The 19427-nt window shown below is 63.3% G+C and overlaps 2 protein-coding genes across 2 annotated transcripts; one reads left to right on the plus strand and one right to left on the minus strand.

The window, feature by feature from the left end:
- Nucleotides 1–248: 248 nt before the first annotated feature.
- PRKAG3 (protein kinase AMP-activated non-catalytic subunit gamma 3) lies at nucleotides 249–5259 on the plus strand. The gene is given in 15 exon segments (XM_074910304.1): nucleotides 249–281; nucleotides 1182–1221; nucleotides 1518–1606; nucleotides 1609–1740; nucleotides 1742–1783; nucleotides 1867–1948; nucleotides 2036–2094; nucleotides 2387–2432; nucleotides 2562–2616; nucleotides 2708–2834; nucleotides 2942–3107; nucleotides 3275–3312; nucleotides 3546–3692; nucleotides 3783–3952; nucleotides 5123–5259. Coding segments are annotated over 14 exon segments (1173 nt in total). The 3' UTR covers nucleotides 3900–3952; nucleotides 5123–5259.
- Nucleotides 5260–5529: 270 nt separating this feature from the next.
- On the minus strand, nucleotides 5530–11933 carry CYP27A1 (cytochrome P450 family 27 subfamily A member 1). The gene is made up of 9 exons (XM_074910303.1): nucleotides 11700–11933; nucleotides 9404–9594; nucleotides 8934–9133; nucleotides 8653–8850; nucleotides 8354–8514; nucleotides 7843–8009; nucleotides 7477–7558; nucleotides 7189–7389; nucleotides 5530–7092 (listed from the first exon to the last, which is right to left on the minus strand). The coding sequence occupies exons 1-9, from the start codon at nucleotides 11931–11933 to the stop codon at nucleotides 6967–6969; spliced, it is 1560 nt and encodes a 519-aa protein (XP_074766404.1). The 3' UTR covers nucleotides 5530–6966.
- Nucleotides 11934–19427: the final 7494 nt, after the last annotated feature.

Genomic DNA, 19427 nt, shown 5'->3' on the forward strand with positions numbered 1-19427 from the left:
CCCCCAGCCATCTCTCCATCACCCCTTCCCTTGCATCCCCAGGGCCAGCACTGTCCCGGCCATCCCCTCCAGCCTTGTGTTGTGGGGTCGCAGGGTGGTGCAGTGGCTGCGGGCACTGCACGGCGGTGGCAGCAGTGTCCCCCCCCGCGGCGGTGGCAGGGGCATGGCTGGCATTGCTCCCTGACACCCTATCTGCCAGGGCCCTGCTAGCCGTGGGCCCAGAATAGCAGCGCTGCTCCACAGTCAGCATGGAGCGACTCCCCGGTCCTGCTGCGTCCCAGGTACCGCCACGGTGGGTGGGGGGCCCAACCCGACAGCCCCCCATTTGGGGACAGGCCTCCCCAGGAGTGGAGAGATGAGGGGGGAGCTGGTGGTCCCCTTGCCATGGCCAGGCAGGCGTGGGGACAAGGACTCAGAGCACAGCCTGGCTGTCCTGCCTGCCTGCCTCAGCAGTCGCCAGCCCCTTGGGAAAGGTTGGGGACATTGGTGTGGGTTAGCCTCCTTCCCAGGTTTGGCTCTGGGCTCCTTAGGGAGCAGTCTCTGCACCTTTGTTATTGTAGGGTGGCTTTTAAGCATTGGCTCTGCCAGCGGGTTTGTGGTCTGGGGTTGCTCTTCCTGCTACACGTGCTGCTTTGTTATGGTGGGGTCTCCTGGGGACTGTGGGGCATGGGGTCGGCCCTGCTCACCTCCCCCCTGCCTGGGGCTGCCTCCCTGGTTATTGTCGGGTGTCCTGGGGTGGACCTGGTCCCTGGGGGGCAAGTGGGGCTGGTGGGGCTCCCAGCATGGGAGGAAGCAGGACTGGGATTTACACCTTGGGGTTGGGAAAGGGAGAGGATGGGTGCAGAGCCGCTGCGGGACATGCTTGCCACCAACAGCAGAGTGCTCCTGCCATCCAGTGCCCTGACTAGGGGACCCCCACTGTCCCCCCGGAGTTGGGGTACAAACTGGATGTCCTGAGCTGGAGCCATCACGGGGGTGGCAAGCTCTGGGGGTCCTGGGTGGGCAGGGGGTTTCCCAGAGGGATGGAGGCTGAAACCAGCCCGTATCCCCACCCCAAAAGAAGGATCCTCTCTGCATGGCTTGGGGGGTACAGGGCAGCTGGGTGGGAGCAGACAGCATCTACAGGGGGGGAGAGGCTGGGCTGGCTTCTGCTGACCCCCACTCGCTGTGTGCCCCCTCAGGTGGAGCTTCTGGATGCTGCTGCCCTCCCTGAGGAGGAAGGTGGGTAGCAGGCAGCACCTAGGGGTGTAGGAGGGGGTGCTGGCTCACTCACACAATGAGTGCATCTGTTCTCTGCCCACCCTGCCCATACCCTTCATCTCCCCACTCCTCAGCTCCTTCCCAGCAGCTCCCAGTGTCCCCCAGGCTGGAGAGCTGCAGTGCTGTCTGCTGCCCCTGTGGAGTGGGGAACAGGGGGATTTGTGGGAAGCGCCTGCTCCTGCGGCATCCCCCTGCTCCCCTGAGGCAGGAGGTTGTCGACACCTTGCAGCTCAGCTCACTGGCCAGGGCTGGGGCAGGTTTGCCCACAGGGTTCCCGGAGGCCCTGTGCCCCAGGGAGGAGCGGGAGGAGGAGGAGGAGGAAAGGAAGAAGAGGACAGGCGGAGGAGCACAAGACCTGTCACCTTCACGCTGGGCAATGAGATGCTGGGGCTGGGCCCGAGCCCGGAGAATGAGTTTCAGAGCCCTGATGCTGAGGTCTACATGCACTTCATGAGGAGCCACTGCTGCTATGACGCCGTCCCCCACCAGCTGCAAGCTCGTCGTCTTTGATGTCTCCCTGGAGGTGACAAAGCAGAGGATCGGTGGGGACGGGCAGGGGGGAGCAGGCTTGAGGACCCTCTGACCCCCTCCCCACTCTGCTGGTAGATCAAGAAAGCCTTCGTGGCACTGGTGGCCAATGGGGTGCGTGCCGCCCCGCTCTGGGACAGCAAGACACAGAGCTTTGTGGGTGAGTGCCTGCAGTGCTGCCTGGCCCCTTCCCCTGCCTGGCAGCGAGGGGTGCAGGCAGCGCTGTCAGCCCTGCGCATCTCCACAGGGATGCTCACCATCACCGACTTCATCAACATCCTGCACCGCTACTACCGCTCACCCCTGGTGAGAGCAGCGGGGAGGGTACAGGGGTTGGGGTGGGCATGGGGCAGGGAGGGGCTGTCCCCATCTTTGCTAGTCCCCTGTTCCCTCTCTTGGTCCCTTTTTCATCACTAGACCATGACCAGGGGATGCTCCGGGCCAGCTCATCATCCACTTGGTGCCCCTTTGCCTGGCACCTAAGATGTGATCCCTGTGCTTAGGGTGATGGGGTGGGATGCCTAGGGAAGGGGGAAGTGCCCCAGAGTCCCCTCAGTCTCTTGTTGGGCCACTGACCAGAGCATCTTCCTGCCCTCAGGTTCAGATCTACGAGGTGGAGGAGCACAAGATTGAGACATGGAGAGGTAAAAAGCAAGGGGCAGTGGAAGTGTCTGGGCTGGGGATGTTGCGTGGGGCATGGAGGTGGGCCCTGGGGGTGTGGAGCTTCATGAAGGGGCTGGGGAACCCCCTCTCCCACCTCTCTCCCTTGGCAGAGGTGTACCTGCAGGGCTCCTTCAAGCCTCTGGTCTACATCTCCCCGAGCAATAGGTGAGCGCCTGCCCGCTGGGGGAGAGCACCCCCCACGGGGGTGTGCCCGGGATGCAGCCCTATCCCCCCACGATGTCCCCGTCACCCGCAGCCTCTTCGATGCTGTCTACTCCCTGATTAAGCACAAGATCCACCGTCTGCCCGTCATTGAGCCCATCTCGGGCAATGTCCTGCACATCCTGACCCACAAGCGTATCCTCAAGTTCCTCCACATATTTGTGAGTTCTGGGACTGCGTGTACACACACGGTGGGTGTGTGGGAGCACAAGCAAGGGTGTTGGGGTGTGTGTAGGTGTCAGCCCAACTGTGCCCTGCCCTGCCGCAGGGCTCCACCATCCCCAAGCCGCGCTTCCTGAAGAAAACCGTGCAGGAGCTGTGTGTTGGCACCTTCCGTGATGTGGCTGTTGTGCCTGAGACTGCCCCTGTCTACACCGCCCTGGAGATTTTCGTGGACCGACGTGTCTCTGCCCTGCCCGTCATCAATGATGCTGGTACCTGTGGACGGGCCAGTGATCCCCCCATCTCCCTTTGCCAGGGCCTCTGGCTGCATCCCTACCCAAAAAAACCCCTCCTGGCCTTTGGGCTGCCCTTTGGGGTAGAGGGGGAACATGGTGGGTTGTCCTCAGGACCCCCTCCCCTGCACTGTCTCTCCTTGCAGGGCAAGTGGTCGGCCTCTACTCCCGGTTCGACGTCATTGTGAGTACCCTGTGTGTTTGCATGCCCAGGCATGAGTGTGGCCCCTTGCATGCCACTGGTGGGGTGCTCACACCTGCCTGTGCCCATGTAAACCCCACACCACATGCAGCAACATGCATGTGCCAGTGCAGATCTGCCCCCATGCATCCCCAGGGCTCCGTGTCCCCTGCTACGCTGGCCCAAGGGGGTGCAAGGACATGTTGGGGTGCTGAGCGAGGCCACCTCTACCGCAGCACCTGGCAGCCCAGAAGACCTACAACAACCTGGACATCAGCGTGCGGGAGGCCCTGCGGCAGCGCACCATCTGCTTGGAGGGAGTTCTCACCTGCTATCCCCACGAAACCATGGAGGACGTCATCGACCGCATGGCCAAGGAGCAGGTGAGTGGCTGGGGCACCTCGTACCAGCACCAGCCCCCGCCCCCCTGCCCACTGCCCAACCTGCCTGTGATGCTCTGCCTGCACCCACAGGTCCATCGCCTGGTTCTGGTGGATGAGAACCAGTACCCACGGGGCATCGTCTCCCTCTCCGACATCCTCCAGGCCCTTGTGCTCACTCCCGCAGGTATCGATGCTCTTAACTCTTAGCCCACGACGCTCCGTCTTTCTCCATTTGCACCCTCCATTTCTCTCCACTTCAGGTAGGCGCCGCCCCCCGACAATGCGCGCCTGTCCCCTCCCCAACGCTGGGTCACCATCACCTCCCTGCTCGGGCCACTGGCCTCCACCCCAGCCAAACTGGCCCAGGGGATGGAGGAGGCTGGGGCTGGGGTCTGGCAGTGCTGGGTGTCCAGGTGGGGATGGCAGGACCTGGATGCTGTTTGTCCCTGGGGACACAAGGACCACAGGGGATCCCTTCTGTGATGAAGGAAGGATGGGGGCACCTACCATGGAGACACCCCCAGACCCCCATCCAGGCAGTGTGTGGGATGCGTGTTTTGCAGGTCCCTGGGCTTTGGGCTGGATGAGGGTTTTGGGGTGTGATGCACCCCAAGACAAAAAGCCCTCTTTTGACCTCGCCTCAAAGCACCCCCTGAGACCTGAGCCCCTCCAGTGCTATTCCTGGAGAACACAGAGCGGACAGACCCCCACTCGCACACTCCAGACATGTTACCCACCACTAGCCATGTGCACAGTGCAGCCAACGCATGGCTGGCAGAGCCCTCCACCCCCTCTGGCCCAGAAACGGCTTGCTCCAGGGACAGGGCTTGCTCCAGGGATGGGGCTCACTCCTGAGCCATGCTGGGACTGCACTACCTGGCCACCTGCATCGCACTCTGCTCACCCACTGCCTGGCGAGTCCTCGCTGGCAGTGGGTGGGCACAGTGCTGGCACCCACTGTGGCACCCATTTAGGGGTGAACTGGGGAAGAGGAAGCTGACCCTGGTGTCCAGCTGCTTCCCAAAGGTAATGATGCTTTTTTAAGGGTGGTGGTGGGGAACAGGCTTGGTTTGACCTCATGCCCACCAGTTCCCCCAGAAGTGCTCAGCTTCTCCACACAGAAGGGGACCGAGAGTGGTGTGTGAACCATACCAGACATGGGAATCCCTCTCCCCTGACTTCCCCATCACGGTGCCTCCGCTCACCCCATCCTCTGGTACCCATGGGGTGGCTGTGCCGGGAGCTACAAGGGGCCACCAGGATGTCCCTCTCTAGGCCAGCCCCTACCCTGGGGGCTTACATCCAAGCCAGGGATGGGTACAAGACGCCAGTCTCCACCGGGGCAGTCGGAGGGCCATGCTGCAGTGTGCCCAGCCCAGTGCCAGTGCCCACTGGGGGGTTATGGCCCTGCACACTCTCTCGTCCCACAGGCATTGACCGAGCCTTGCTCTGAAGACACCAGGGAAGTGCCACCATCTCTGCTGACTCGGGGGCCTCTTGCATGGCCGTGGAGCTGTGGATGGAGGCCCTCTGCAGGGAGGACCTGCCTGCCCACACCGGTCCTGGGACTCGTCTTGACTCTGGGGCCAAATCCTGCCAGCCTCGGGGTGTCAGGGAACGGGATAAAGGGGGCTCGGGGGTGCCTCCTGCCAGCAAGCACAGTGATGCTTGATGGGCACCATGCTGGAGTCATGCCATGCCTACAGCTGAGCATGGGACACACATGGCCCTGGGGAAACTCAGCCACCCCTGTCCCATCCTGCTGCCGGATTCAAGCGCTTCAGCCACGGTTTCCCCCCGGTGAGCACAGTCCCGCCAGCTGTGCCCGGTAGCATAGGCTCAGCTGCACACAGAGGCTTGTTTATTGTAGGGTCACACAGGGCTGGAGCTCCTTGGCAGAGGCGCAGCCTGCGTGGGAGCCGGCACCCGTACAGGCACTTGCATGGGGACACTGTGCATGTTTTGGGGTGGGAGGGGGGTATTTATTTATTTGCTGGTCTGTTCAGCCTTGTTGTAATAAATCAGCCTGCTCCAGGAACTGCTGCCTCACCTTTCTGGGGTGCAGCTGGTCATGGCTCCTGCGGAGAGAGCTGGGCTGGGGAGGGGGTGACAGCTGCTCGGCATGGCTGGGGAACCCAGCCTGGGACACCAGCGAGTGTGGTGTGGGCACAGGGTGGCACCTCTGCCCATCTGGGTAGAGCCAGGGGAACAGGGATGTGGGGCATGCAGCCTTGATAGCTCCAACATGGCAGTGGTGTGCGGGTCCCCTCAGGGACACCCCAGGGATGTCAGCCTTGGTGCCAGCAAGCTTTCTGCCTGCTGCTTCCCTCAGTCCAGTTAGGATCCCCAAGCATCAGGAGGGTGAGGGGGGTTCACTGTTAGGGTGCCCCGTACTCCAGCCCTCCAGGACCCTCGGCAAGCAGCAATGCAGCCCCTGCCTCTGGCTGCTCTGAGCCCCTGTGATGGCCCTGGATATCAGCCCCACCTCCTCACTTGGGGATGGGGGAAGCCGAGCTGATCCTCTCCCGCTGCTTCACCCAGAGTGAGTCCTGCCCCTATTCCCGTGACCCTGTATCAGCATCTCAGCGAAACAGGCTGATAGCGAAAGGTCCCGGGTGCTCCACACCCCTCCTGTGCTGGCTGGCCCTGCCAGGGACATGATACCAGTGCTGGGTGGTGATAAGCCTCCTCCCCAGCATGGGGGACGTGCATTGCTTCGCTTGCCCAGGCTGGCTCTGTCTCTCTGGACCAGGCGCAAACCCCCAACCCCCGCCAGCACTCGACTCTCCCCTGGCAGGCAGGGTGGGAAACTGAGGCACAGAGAAGTGACTGAGGCCAAGGTCAGCTGTTCAGAGAGGACCCAGATGTCCTGGCTTCAGGCACAGATCCACACGCAGCTACACAAGGACGGGACGAAGGAGACACCGAATGGCTGCAAGCCCCCTCCCCGCTTCCCCCCTGCCCTGGCAGAGCTCCCAGGTCCCCGACACAGCCCAGCTGGACACAGGATGGGGGGGATACAACCCCTTGCGGTGTGTGAAAGGCACAGCAGTTCCCCAAGCATCCTGCTGATTTGGGGTAGGGGGATACTAGTGCCCCAGGGGCAAATTGGGGGTATCCCTTATCCACCTCATCTTCCCCACAGTGGGGCTGGGAGCTCCCTGGCCCAAGCTGGGCAGGAGGTGGGTGCTAGGGTGGGTTTGCCTTCCTGCCCCTCCTCCTGGGGCAGCGGGGGTCCCCACTCAGCACCCAGGGTGGGGGGGTGGGCACGCAGTCAGGGGGCCCCCGGGCGAGCGATGAACTCCAGGTTGATGGGCTTGTCGGCCACCAGGACAATGCGGGACACGGACGTCACCTCCACACCGCGGGGGTCTGGCCGCACTTCAAATGCCTGGATGATCTGTGGGGAGAAGGGGGGTGACAGTGGTTCGGGGACTCCCTGGGGCCTCCATCTCATCTCATGGTGAGTTACCCAGGGTGGGGGATCTCTACTCACCCTGGCGAGGGCCAGGTGCATCTCCAGCTCGGCGATGCGGCGGCCGACGCAGGCACGGACCCCGTAGCCGAAGGGGATGGAGCTGAAGGGGTGGTGGGGGGAGCCGTGGCCCCGGAGCCAGCGCTGGGGCAGGAACCGCTCGGGCTCAGGGAAGTAGGTCTCATCATGGGACATTGCGTAGTGTGCCAGGACAAAGAGAGTCTGTGGGGCAAGAAGAGGGGGGATTAATGATCCCCATCCAGCCCCACTGAGTACAGTGGTGGTCTCCACGGCATGGTGCCCACTCACATTCTTGGGGAAGAGGTAGTCTCCGATGACAATGTCCTTCTCATAGAAGACCCTGGCATTGGTGGGCACCACAGGGTAGACCCTGGGATATGGGGAAAGTTAGTGGGGGAGCAGGACCCATCTGGGAATCCCAGAGGGAGAGAGCCACAGACAGGGCAAGGGGGAGCATCTCCTGCTGCTCATCAGCTCTGTCCCCCTCCCCAGGGAGGAGGTGGATGGATGTGACTCTGAGGGAATGAAATCCAGCCCTGCATCCTGCCTGGCTGGTGCATCCCCTGATGCAGGGTGGGGGAAGAAGGAAGGGACTGCCCCTGGGGAACAGGTTGATGACCAGGACCCTGGGGCAGGAGCAAGACTAGGCTCTACCTCAGTGTCTCCTTGATAACAGCCCGAAGCATTGGCATCTTGGGTATATCCTCAGCACCAGGAAACCGGTTGGCAGGCACGACGGCTTTCAGCTCCTGGTACAGGGTCTCCTGGATGCCCAGGTCACGGGAGAGGTGGTACAGGGCCCAGGACAGCGTGTTGGAGGTCTGGGGGAGTGGAGTGCCAAGAGGAGTGAGAGAGGTGGGGCTGGTACCCAAGCAGTGCCAAGCGTGGCACCAGTGCAGCACCAGACAGCCCCTGCTTCAATGTGCAGGGAAGCCAAAGGGCATGGGGGAAACTGAGGCAGGAAGCAGGGCAGGGAGCAGAGCAGAACAGAGGATAGGTTCTGTACTGACCGATCCCTGAGGGTTTGCCCCTGTGGAGCATCAGCCCCCCAACTGCCATCCCAGAGCTTGCAGGGACTGGGGAGAGCAGCTGAGCGTGACCCCATTGTTCCCCCCCGGCATGGAGCTCAGCAGGGATCTCCCGACGGTGGCTGCCTGGCTCTCACCGTGTCCACGCCAGCCAGCAGCAGCTCGGCCACGCTGCCGTAGACTTCGTCCAGGCTGAGCCTGCCGCTGGCCAGCAGGTAGCTCAGGTAGCCAGACACCTCCTTGCCCCGCTCCACCTGCCCCTCCAGCTCCACCATCTTTCGGTCAATGAGGGTCTTGCCTGCAGGGACAGAGAGCAGGACCTAGTGCTGACAGAGTGGGGGTGGCCAAAAGGACACGTGGCTGGGGAGTACCCCACTTTTGAGGGTCCTTAAGGAGTCCAATCCCACTGTGCCAGGCCCCCATCATCACTACTCACCGAAGGCAAAGATGGTGTCCCAGCTGTCCAGGTAGCGGTCCCAGAAGGGCAGCACCTTGCGGCTCCATCGGGGAAGGACAGTGGCAAAGATGGAGTTCTTGAACATAAGGTTGATGGAGTCAATGAAGTGCTGGGTCTCAGTGGGGACCTGTTGCTTCAGGCATCCGATGCGGGTCTCGAAGAGGATATAGGAGATCCCTGTGGAGGACAGGCAACATCCAGACCCCCATGGGGATGCGAAGAGTGGGGCAGGGCAGGGGCAAGGGGGAGAACCCCCCTACCTTCCAGGGCGAAGCGGTAGAGCAAGTTGGCCACGTCCCCCACCAGCACCCCTGAGGGGCTGCGGCTCCGCTCGTCCCGCAGCCGCACCATCAGGTCCGACACCACCTCCCCGATGGCGTCCGCGTACAGCACCGCCTCCGAGGGCTTCAGCAGCCGCTTGTTGAGGACCTGGCGCAGGCGGTACCAGCGCTCCCCTTCCCTGCGCAGGAATGAGGCTCAGCGCCGGGGGCACAGCCAGGCAGGGAGCAGTGGCTGTCAGCAGTTTCCCAATCCCTGGGTGCATCCTCCCCAGGCTGGGCTGGAACGACCCCATGGGGCTTTCCACCCCCCATGGCCATGCCCTTCTGCTTGGGGGGAGCCTGCTGCTTGCTGGAGAAGGAGCACTGTGAGCTGCGACCTGAGCCCTACACCAGAGGGAGGGACAGGAGCCGCCTGCCACCCCACAGGGCATAGTCAGGGCAGGACTCACTCAGTGAAGGGTCCGTAGGGCAGGTGCCTGGTGTCCCGGTGCTCCTTCCACAGGGCCATGTCGCTCCGCATGGGGTATTTGCCCTCCTGCCGTAGCAGCTGCTCCAGCACCACCGGGCTCCCAATGTTGATGTTCTCATAATGCCCAAAGGTTGACTTCCAGATGGGGCCGTAAATGCGCCGGGACATCAGCTGCGATGTACCAGAACATGAGAGGGTGAATGAGACAGGGCCAGCGCTGGGGCTGGATCAGCCCCTCCCTGCCCTGGTGCTGCCCTGCACGTGTCCAGCATGCTCTGCACCCATCTCAGGGACCCCTCAGCACTAGCTGGGCCCAAGCACCTGCATCTGACCCCCCAGGCTGGCACCATCCTTGAGGTGCTCCACAGATGGCTTGGGCTGGTGTCTCCAGGCACATGTCCTCTGCCAGCACTAAGCACACCAGGCGCTGACCCCTGGCACAGGCTGGCACATCCCTCACCCACCCCAGAGATGCATGTAGGGCCTGGTGGGCCTTTTGAGGACAGCAGGGACAGGGGCAACTGCCAAGCACAGGGCTCTGACGAGCTGCAGGGCTATTGCAGCAGCAGTCATTAGGTCCAAGCCTTGATGCTTCCAGCATGGCCCCAGCTCTGTTCAACCTGCGGACAACAGTCCCTGTGTGGGTCCTTGAACCCACCACCCGATAAGGGTGGTTAATGATCAGTGGTGGGAGGGCAGTGCCAGGCTGGGACAGGACTGGGCTGCTCCCAGGGCAGGCTGCCACCCCCAGGGCATGGCCCTGGAGTTACTGGCTCACAAGCCAGCTAGGGGACATCCACCGGCATCAGCCCTGCTCTGGGTCCACTGGCCACAGCTCCCATCTCCTTGGCTGCAGCCAAAGGTGTCATCCCTGACTCTCTGCCAGCGAGCACCCTGACCCCCGAGTGCATCCCTCAGGGGCAGCCAGGCAACCCTTTGCAGGTGGATCTGTACAGGGCCATGTCCGAGGGGTGCTTTCCATCCCACCCAGGCAGGCCAGAGCCCCTGTAGAGCAGAGCCAAGCCTGGGGGGCTGTGGGGGACCTAGCAGGGAAGCCCTGGTACCCGTCCCCGCGGCTGCTGGGATGCACGTGGTACAATCTCCCTTGGTGACTGACTGCATCGCAGCCTGCGCCCGGATTCAGCTGGATTCGTCACCGCGGGGAGACGTTCCTCGTGCGTGGTGGCGGGAGGAGGGGGAGGGACGGCCACACCGGTGCCGCAGGCAGCTTGCTGGGCGAACATGCTGTGTGGGGCCATGGGCAGCCGGGTGGAAGCCTGTCCACTGGCATCTGCTGGCAGCCAGGACCTGACATGGCCCAGGCCTCAGAGAGCAGGGCTGAGAGAAGCTGGAGCTGCCGGGATCTGGGGAAAGGTACCTCCGGAGCACGTGGGCATCTGTCCGCAAATCGGGCTGTACTCAAAGCCCCAAGGGCAGGAGGGAGCTGCAGGGAGCCCCCGTGCCCGCTCCTGGAGACCCTGCCGCCCTGCGACAGCCCTTCTCCAAACAGCAGCACCTGGTGTTCTGTGGTGCCGGGGAAGCCTGATCCCACATGCTCCTCTGGCTGGTCAGAGCTCCAGAGCACTGGAAGATGCCGCCTGGCTCACGGCCAGCCAGGCCCATCGCTTTCTTCATCCGACGTATGAGGAAGCGTTGACAGAAGAAAACAAACACCTCTGCCTATCCCTCCCCTGCCTGCCTGGATACCACCTGCCCAAACACCTGCTGGGCCGCCTGCCCCCCAAACCGTGGGCCCTGCAGCGTGTCACGGCTGGGGCAGTCTGGGCTGCCCGGGGATGCCGGGACCCCGTGACGACCCCCGACCCTTTGCCCTCGGCTGCCTGGCCGGCTCGGGGATGTCGGAGCAGCCCTGGGCTGGCAGGACTGTCCCGGGGCCACCCAGTTCTATGCTGGCCCCTCTCCGCGCTGCTGGCCCCAGCATCACCCCACCATGGTGCAGGGGCGCTCCCCGCCGCCCAGCCCCTCCTCTCCCCCGCCCCGCCGCCCCCGTTCAACTCCCCGCCGTCCCTTGGGGGCTGCCGCCCCCCCGCCGGAGCCCACCTCACCCTGCCCCCAGCACGCACCCGCTCCCCTCTTTGCAAAGACCCCCCCCCGCACAGCACCCTCTCCGCAGCCCACCCGGGAGCCCGTCCGCCCCACGCATCCCTCCCAGCACCCCCACCCCCGCGCACCCTGCAGGGTCCCCAGGCCCCCGCGCACCCCGCAGCCCGGCCCCCCCCTCCCCGCAGCCCCCGGGCCGGGCTGCCCCGGCGCACCTGGAGCCGGTGCGTGTGCAGCAGGTAGCCCCGCAGGAAAAGCCAGACGAAAGTCCGGAGCAGCCCCGGCCCCGGTAGCTCCTCCGGTCCCTTCAGCCGCGCCGGCCCCGCCGCCGCCGCCGCCGAGCCCCCGGTCCTGCGCGGCGGCCCCGGGCTGCTACGCGGCGGCGGCGGGCGGGGGCGCAGGAGCAGCGGCAGCAGCAGCCGCCGGGCCCCGCCGCTCGGGCCCGCCATGCTCCGTCGGCAGCGCACGGGACGGGGTGGGGAGGCACCGGGGGCGACGGGGGGCGGCACCGGGGGCGGTGCGGGGGGCGGTGCGGGGGCGGGAACCGGGTACCGGCACCAGGAACTGAGCATCGCGCACCAGGTACCGCGCACCGGGTGCTGCGCACTGGGGTACGGGGTACCGGCTGCTGCACAGCGGGGACCGGGCACCGGGCGGTGCGTACCGGGCACCGTGTGCCAGCTACTGCACAGCAGCTACCGGGCCGTGGATACCGGCTACAGCTTACCGGGTGCTAGGTCTGGTACGCTGGGTACCGCCTGCTGTACACCAATACCGTACACTGGGCACCGCTCACCAGAATCACACACTGTGTAACGGGTTCTAGGTACCGGGAACTGGCCTCAGTGGTACCCAGCGCCGTGTACCAGGTACTAGGTGCCACATGCTGTGCACTGCACGGTGACACTGTGCACCAGGCAGCCGGCAGCCAGTGCTGGCACGGCACGGTAGGTACAGCACCCCGGGCACAAAGCAGTGTGTGGCACCAGCACCGGTCCCAGCACTAGGTGCTGCACACCGGGCATTGCAGACGGGCAGCGGGCGCTGGGCACTGCTCACTGGGCACCGGCACCGGCACTGGGCACTGTGCCAGGCACTGCACATCATGGGTCGGCACCAGCGTCGCACTCCGGCACTGGGCACTGCACCCCAGAACCTGCACACCCCGCAGCGGGACCAGGCTGGCTGCTGGGCCTGCTCTTCAGGGCACTGCCCCTCCTGGCCTGAGCCCTCCTGGCCTGTCTCCATCCCCTGCCCGTCACACCCCTGTCCCTGCCTTGTCCCCTTGTGATGTGGGACAATGCCCACGGAGCTGGGTCTGAGCTGTCCCAGTGCCTCTCTCAGAGTTCCCTCTGGGCGCTGCCAGCTGGGAGCCGAGATGGGGAGACCTCAGCTCGCCCAGTGCGGCTGCTGGCAACCCAGCTGGAGGCAGGTTTGCTTCATCTTCACACCAGGGAGAGCATGGCACCAGCTCCTGCCCAACCTGGTGCAGGCCAGGCTGTCCAGCCCACAAGCAGGACTCTGTTGCGGCAGTGTCCGAGGCCGTGGGTGCAGGGCGTGTCCCCTCTGGCCAGCCTGGCACTGCCAGCAGGTCCTGGAGCCGTGGGGCAGGGCACTGCTCTGCCCAGGTGTCACTCCTGGGGCAGCTGGCACCATGCCTCTGGCTGGCACATCCCAGCACTGATCATTAACCACCTTATCGGGGGGTGGGTTCAAGGTCTGGACCGGGACGTTTTGTCCCCAGGTTGGGCAGACAGCTCAGCGTCCCATGAGTGGCTGTTGTCCCCTCAGTTCCACCTCACGGAGGGACAAGGGATGTCCCAGGCTGGGCTCCAGGCTGCTGCCTGGTGTGTTCCCCGCCAGCGGGGGGGTGTGGCAGCGCAGGATCCGTGCCCCCCCGCCCCGTGCCTGCAGACACCCGTGAGGCTCCCCAGGCTGGGACAGCCAAGCGTGAGCGCCTGCCGCCATCTCATGGCTGTTCACAGCCAGCTCCGCCGCTAGCCCTGCCCCAGCCGGGCCCAGAGCCGCGGGCAACTGCAGAGCCCAGGCCCTCAGCCCTGCTTGGGGCTTCCCAGTCTGGCACCCGACCCCTCTGTGGCTCTCGCCCCCCCGTGCCAGGGGACGCCTCGGGCTCTCCCAGCCTGCTGCCCCCATGTTTGCCTTTGCTGAGGAGTGGGACCCTGCCACTTCTTTCAGTTTAGAATCATTGTCCATTGTGAAAACAGTAAAAACAACAGGCCCTGGTAAAAAGACTCTCTCCATCTTTCTTATAAACCCCTTTACATATATATATATATATATATATATATATATATATATATATATATGAAGGCTGCAATAAGGTCTCCTGGAGCCTTCTCTTCTCCAGGTTGAACAACCCCAACTTTCTCAGCCTTTCTCCATGGGAGAGGTGTTCCAGCCCTCTGACCATTTCTGTGGCCCTCCTCTGGACCCGCTCTAACAGATCCATGCCTCTCTTGTACTGAGGACCCCAGGGCTGGATGTAGTGCTGCAGGTGGGGACTCACGAGAGCGGAGGGGGAGCACCCATCCCTTCCGTCGCCCTGCTGGCCACACTTCTAGTTTTGCAGTCCCAGATGCGATGGGCTTTTTGGGCTGCGAGTGCACATTGCCAGCTCATATACTATTTTTCATCCGCCAGTACCCCCAAGTCCTTCTCCACAAGGCTGCGCTCCATCCATCCATCCATCCATCCATCCATCCATCCATCCATCCCCAGCCTGTACTGCTGCTGGTGTTGCCCCGACCCGGGGGCTCTGTGGAAGGGCAGACTTTACCCGCTGCCCGCGCAGCCCGGCCGGGCCGGGGCGGCCACCGGCGGCCCGGTTCCTTCCATCTCCCGCCGCTAGGCTGTGCTCCCCGCCCTCGGACCGCGGCGGCGGGGGCCGGCTGGGGGCTCCGCCGGGGCCGGCTGCCAGGGCTGTGGGGGAGGCCGTGCAGGAAGGGGGGCCGGGGGGGGGGGCGGGTGAGTCAGACACCAACCCCCCCCGCCCCCGAGCCGTCCGGAGGGGACTTCCGAAGGGAAGCGGCTGGGCCATGACACATCCGCAGCCGGAGGATGCCGCGGGGAGCCGGGGGCATCTCCAGCTCCAGGGAGGCCAGCCCTGGCCCCAGCTTGGTGACAAGCAGGGCAGTCAGGAGAGAAAATGCGTTTATCCATGGGGATGGGGAGCTGGGGGTGGCACATCCCATCCTGTGTGTCCCTCTGCCCCAGGGATGCTGCGACTCATCCCATGGCCGCATCGTCAGGTCTGACCTCACCTCACTGGTTGGGACCTGTGGGTACAGAGACAGGCACCATGGGACCCCCCCAGCTGCTCTGCCCCCATCCACCACACACGGAGTGCTCCCCCCCAACATGGAGGGTCCTGGCTGCCGGGACAGAGTGACAGCTTCTTTACGTGACTTGTGCAGTGTCACCCAGGAACTCAAAACTTTTCCCAGGGCTGCATCTACTAACCCCCATTTGCTGTCCCACAGTCAGAGGGGGGAAGCGGGGTGTCCCAGGGGAGGGCATCCCCTGACTCACCCCCAAGACAGCCCAGTCTGTGAGAAGGCTGAGCCCAGGGTCCCGGGGACCATAAACAGCCCACAGCATTTAACTGGAGATGGTCCATCACGCCAGCTGTGTGTCACCACACTGTCACTGCCTGAGTCATGAGCCATGCTGGGGCCAGTGGGGCTGCACAGGGGGGACATGGGGAGAGCCAGAGGGATGGGGACAGATCCCAGGCCTGGAGACAGCTGCTCTTCTCGCACACAGAGGGTTCAAGTGGGACCCTCTTGTCCCTCTCCCAAAGGTCCCCATCCCCTTGTTTCCCTCTGTCTGACCCCGCAGACCTGGACAGGGGCTTGAGGACAGAACAAAACTTTTGAAACAAGAGGTAAATCAACCGGAAGGATGGTTTCCACACATACACACCATGCAGAGCTCAGCACCCAGCAGTGAGCTTTGCTCCGGGCTCCCCCCGCTTTGTGCCCCACGGGAGCCCAGCGGGCTGAGACCTTTCCCTGAGGACGTGGGAGTGGGATGCCGGAGTGAGCCTGGGGCTGGCGGCCTGTTATCATGGGAGACAGGAGGCAGCCCTGGGCTGCTCTCAAGTGGTCCTGGCTGATTAGTGACTTCAAGTGCCTGTGGAGTTATTCTAAGTCAAGTAGGCACGAAGGGAGCGGACCTAGGACCAGTGAAACCTGCACTGGGCTTTGCTGGGGCATCCCCCATCACCTCTGCTCCTCGCCAAGCCCTCCAAGGTGGGGAGGTGTCCCCGCTCCATCCACTCTCTCTGTCCCTTATTCCTCCTGCAAAAGGCTGTTTGCTCCAGCCCAAAGCAAACCTGATTTTATCTCCCAACTCCAGTTCCCTTGGCTGTGGGCCACGGTCGATGCCTCCCACGCAGAATTTGTGAAGCCCATTCGTGGACCCGCGCACAGAGCGGGCTGTGTACGCTGCCACATGACATCATGTTTACAGCCTGCAGGGGCCCAAGGACACCCCCTCCCAGCGGCATCTCTTCCAGCCCAAGCAATGTGTGTCCTTCCCATGGCTGGACAGGCAGACGTGCGGGGGGCTGGCAGGAGCAGTCTGGCTCCAGCACCATGTCTGCCCACAGAGGGGTAGTTTCAGTTTTGCTGCACTGCAAGCTGGTCCCCCTGGCCTCAGTTTCCCCTTTGGGCAGTGGAGAGCAGATCCTATACTAGCAGTGAGGGTGCACTGCTGTGGCAGCACAAGGTCAGAGCCTCGAGTTGTTGCACAAAGAGAAAGGCACATTTTCTCCCCTTGGGACATGGATGTTCCCTTCTCTCCCAGGACAGAGCAGAGCCTTTTTTGCTGCTGAATGAAACTGAAGTTGCTGGGAAAGAATAACAATGTCCGGAGCCACAGGGGTTCACTAAAGAGTGCTAGGGCCATCTTTTCTCCCATCTGTCCGTCCATCCGTCCATCCATCCATCCATCCATCCATCCATCCATCCATCCACACTTGCATGCAGCTTTCTATCTCACAGTCATCTCTCCATCCATCTACTGAGCTGCCTGTGCACTCACCCATCCATCCATCAACAAACACATGCATCACTCTTCCCACCCATCCCCACACCTACCTGCCCGTCCATCCAGCTAGCCACCTACCCATCTGTCAGTCCATCCTCCCATTACCCCCTCCTTCCATCCATCACCCACCTGACGGTGTCTGAGTGATGCCCAGCCACTGAACAGCCTTCCTCAGGGGTACAGTGTGTGCCCGTGCGTGTGTGCACATGTGTGTGGGGCACACACTAGCCATGCAGAGCACAGCGAGCAGGGATGTCCCGGGCTGTGTCCGGCCACGGGGCAGGGGCTGGGAGTGCCGGCTGGGGGGAGGCGGGGGACCTGTCTAATTTAAGAACGGGCCCTGCGGTCGCTGTCAGCACCGGGTGGCTCTGATCTGGGGACAGGTCCTCGTCAGCTCTGCTCGCCACCCGCCAGCCCGACATGAAAGGGCTCTGCACCCCGATAAGGCCCCAGACGCTCGGCGCTGGAGGTAGGCAGAGCTGCAGTTGAGCCTGGGGGACCCCTGAGCAGTGAGCCCTGGTGTGGCTGTCCCCAAACCCAGTGTCACCCCAGCACCACAGGGCTTGTGTGTTTTCATCAGTCAGGGAGATCAGGTCTGGGGGCTGCCCTCTGCTTTGCGCACTGGATCGTGCTCTGTCTCATAACCAGTTCCCACCAGTGACATGACCTCAGGGAGGGCTCCGTCCCCAGCATCCCCCTGGCTGCCACCAGCCCCTTCACTGGCTGTTACCCCGCACTGGAGTCCCCTGGCCGTGAGCGGCTGCGGATGGAGACCATGTTGTTTTAATAAGATCATTCTCCTCCTGCCGTGAGGTCGCAACCCTGGGCTTATGACATCACAGCGCGCTGCCATGGAGATGCCGGGATGTCACAAACACAGTTCGATGACCTCACTGCAGGAGCAGGAGATGGGGCCAACCTGGGTTTGATCGCCAATGTCCTCGGGAATAAAGGAGGGGAGGGACGCTGGGAAAGTATGCGGCTGCTGAGCGCCGGGGTGTTTGGGTTGGAAATCGCCACGCTTTCCCCGCAGCGGGAAAGGCCCGTTCCTTCCTCCCCCCGTCCACTCCCTCCCAGCGGCCAGAGTGCCCCCAGCCTTGCGGCTGCAGGGCAAGGGGGACTAGGGGAGCAGGGCACCCCCATCTCTGCCCTTGGGGCCATGCAGTGGGGAGCAAGAGCCGGAGCTCAGCGCAGCACCGGGGCACCAGCTTTGGGGCAGAGCAGGGTTGTGGGGGGTGCTGTGTCCCCAAGCAGGATGGGACACTCAGGGGTTGCTTTGCCCCAGGAGCAGGATGGGAACCTCTGGGGATGCTGTTGCATGGGGCAGGGTGGGTTGGTGTCTGGGGGAGGTCTCCTCTTCCCCAGGGGAAGCCCAAAGCTGTGCTGCTACATGAGGACATGATTCGCCATCCACAGCACCCTGCAGCTGGACCCCAAAGCACCCCTTGGCTCTGTCCAGCCACCTAACAGCTGTGCCTCCCCCCAGCCCATTATCAGCAGCGTCTCCTGGGGACCAGCCCCCACTGCCCCATCACCCTTCCCCACCACAGCCTGCTTCCCCATCCTCTGCAATCAGACCTTGCCACTGGGGAAACCACGGCTGGGTGGGGGGGACACCCGTCCCCCCCCATCTCTGCTGCAGGGGTGCCTGCTCTCCCGCTGCATCCCCCATCATTAATTTCCTTTAGTGGCCAAGCGGGGCCAGGGCTGCCCGGGGGTGGCCGAGGAACACGGCGCTTTCCCCTGATAGCAAAAATAAATACATTAAAATTCTTGCAGGAGGCAGAAGAATGCGGGACGGCAGGAAAAAATTGTTTTATAATTTGTAATAACACAAAAGTCGGGGGGGGGGGGTGTGAGCTGCGAGAAGCAAGGGAAGGCAGAGACAAAGGATCAGCCGTGGCGGAGGAGGCTGCTTCGGGGTGGTAGTGACATCCCCATCACCCAGAGCCCTGACTCAGTGTCACCACCATGTCCTTGTCCCCCGAATGATGTGGCCCTTTGGATCTTATTGCAGAAGAGGGGGTGAGCATACTCCTGGAGCTGGCGGAGCAGGCAATCACCTCCCAGCTGCTTAGGCAGGTCTCAGCATCTCTGTGCCTCAGTTTCCCTCTTGCTAAAGGCAGATTTTTGTGCAACTGGGAGAAAACCTGGGAGGCAGAGGCAAACCCTGGGCATCCCCCTGGTCCCAGCCCCCCTGGTACAGGCACAAGGCAAGGAGCCCCGCTCCGCCCTCTCTCAGGGGGTTTCACCACAGGACCCCAGTGATGGGGCGGTTCCCATACACGGGCTGGGGATATCACAGCCCCCCTGGCCCCCTCCAGCCTTGCGCAGAGCTGGGACATGATAAGGCGAGTCGCTGTGCGCCAGCCGCACCTGCTCGCTGGGATGGGGCTCCCCCTCCTCCCGCTCCCCTCTTCGGGGCAAAATCAAAGGGATTTTTCTGCCCTTAGGAAATCAGATAAAGGCTTCTCACCTGCCCCGCGCTGCCTTTGCGAGGAGGCCGGTGCTCGGGGCGGGGGGACAACAGGCACTTTCAACACGCCGGCAGATGAGCCTTGCGTTGCAGCGAGCAGCCGCTGAGCTCTGCCCGCAGGGGCTGGGGCCCTGGGCCTGGTGTCAGCCTGTCCCCAGCCTTGGCAGGGATGTCCCCTCTCCAAGAGCTGCTTGTTGCTGATTTCACCCCTAGATTCGAGGTGATGAGTTCCCATAGAGCAAGTAGGATGGAGACTGGTGGGTGAAAGCAAAAGACTCTGGATGTGGTGCAGCAGCTCAGATGCAGCACACAGCTCGCAGAAGGTCCCCGTGCCTCCATGCTGTGGCCAGGACAGCTCAATCCTGGTCACCATGCCAGGGGTGCAGACTGGGAGCCC

The sequence above is a fragment of the Athene noctua genome, chromosome 7, assembly GCF_965140245.1.
Source record: "Athene noctua chromosome 7, bAthNoc1.hap1.1, whole genome shotgun sequence".
NCBI classification, from domain to species: domain Eukaryota; kingdom Metazoa; phylum Chordata; class Aves; order Strigiformes; family Strigidae; genus Athene; species Athene noctua.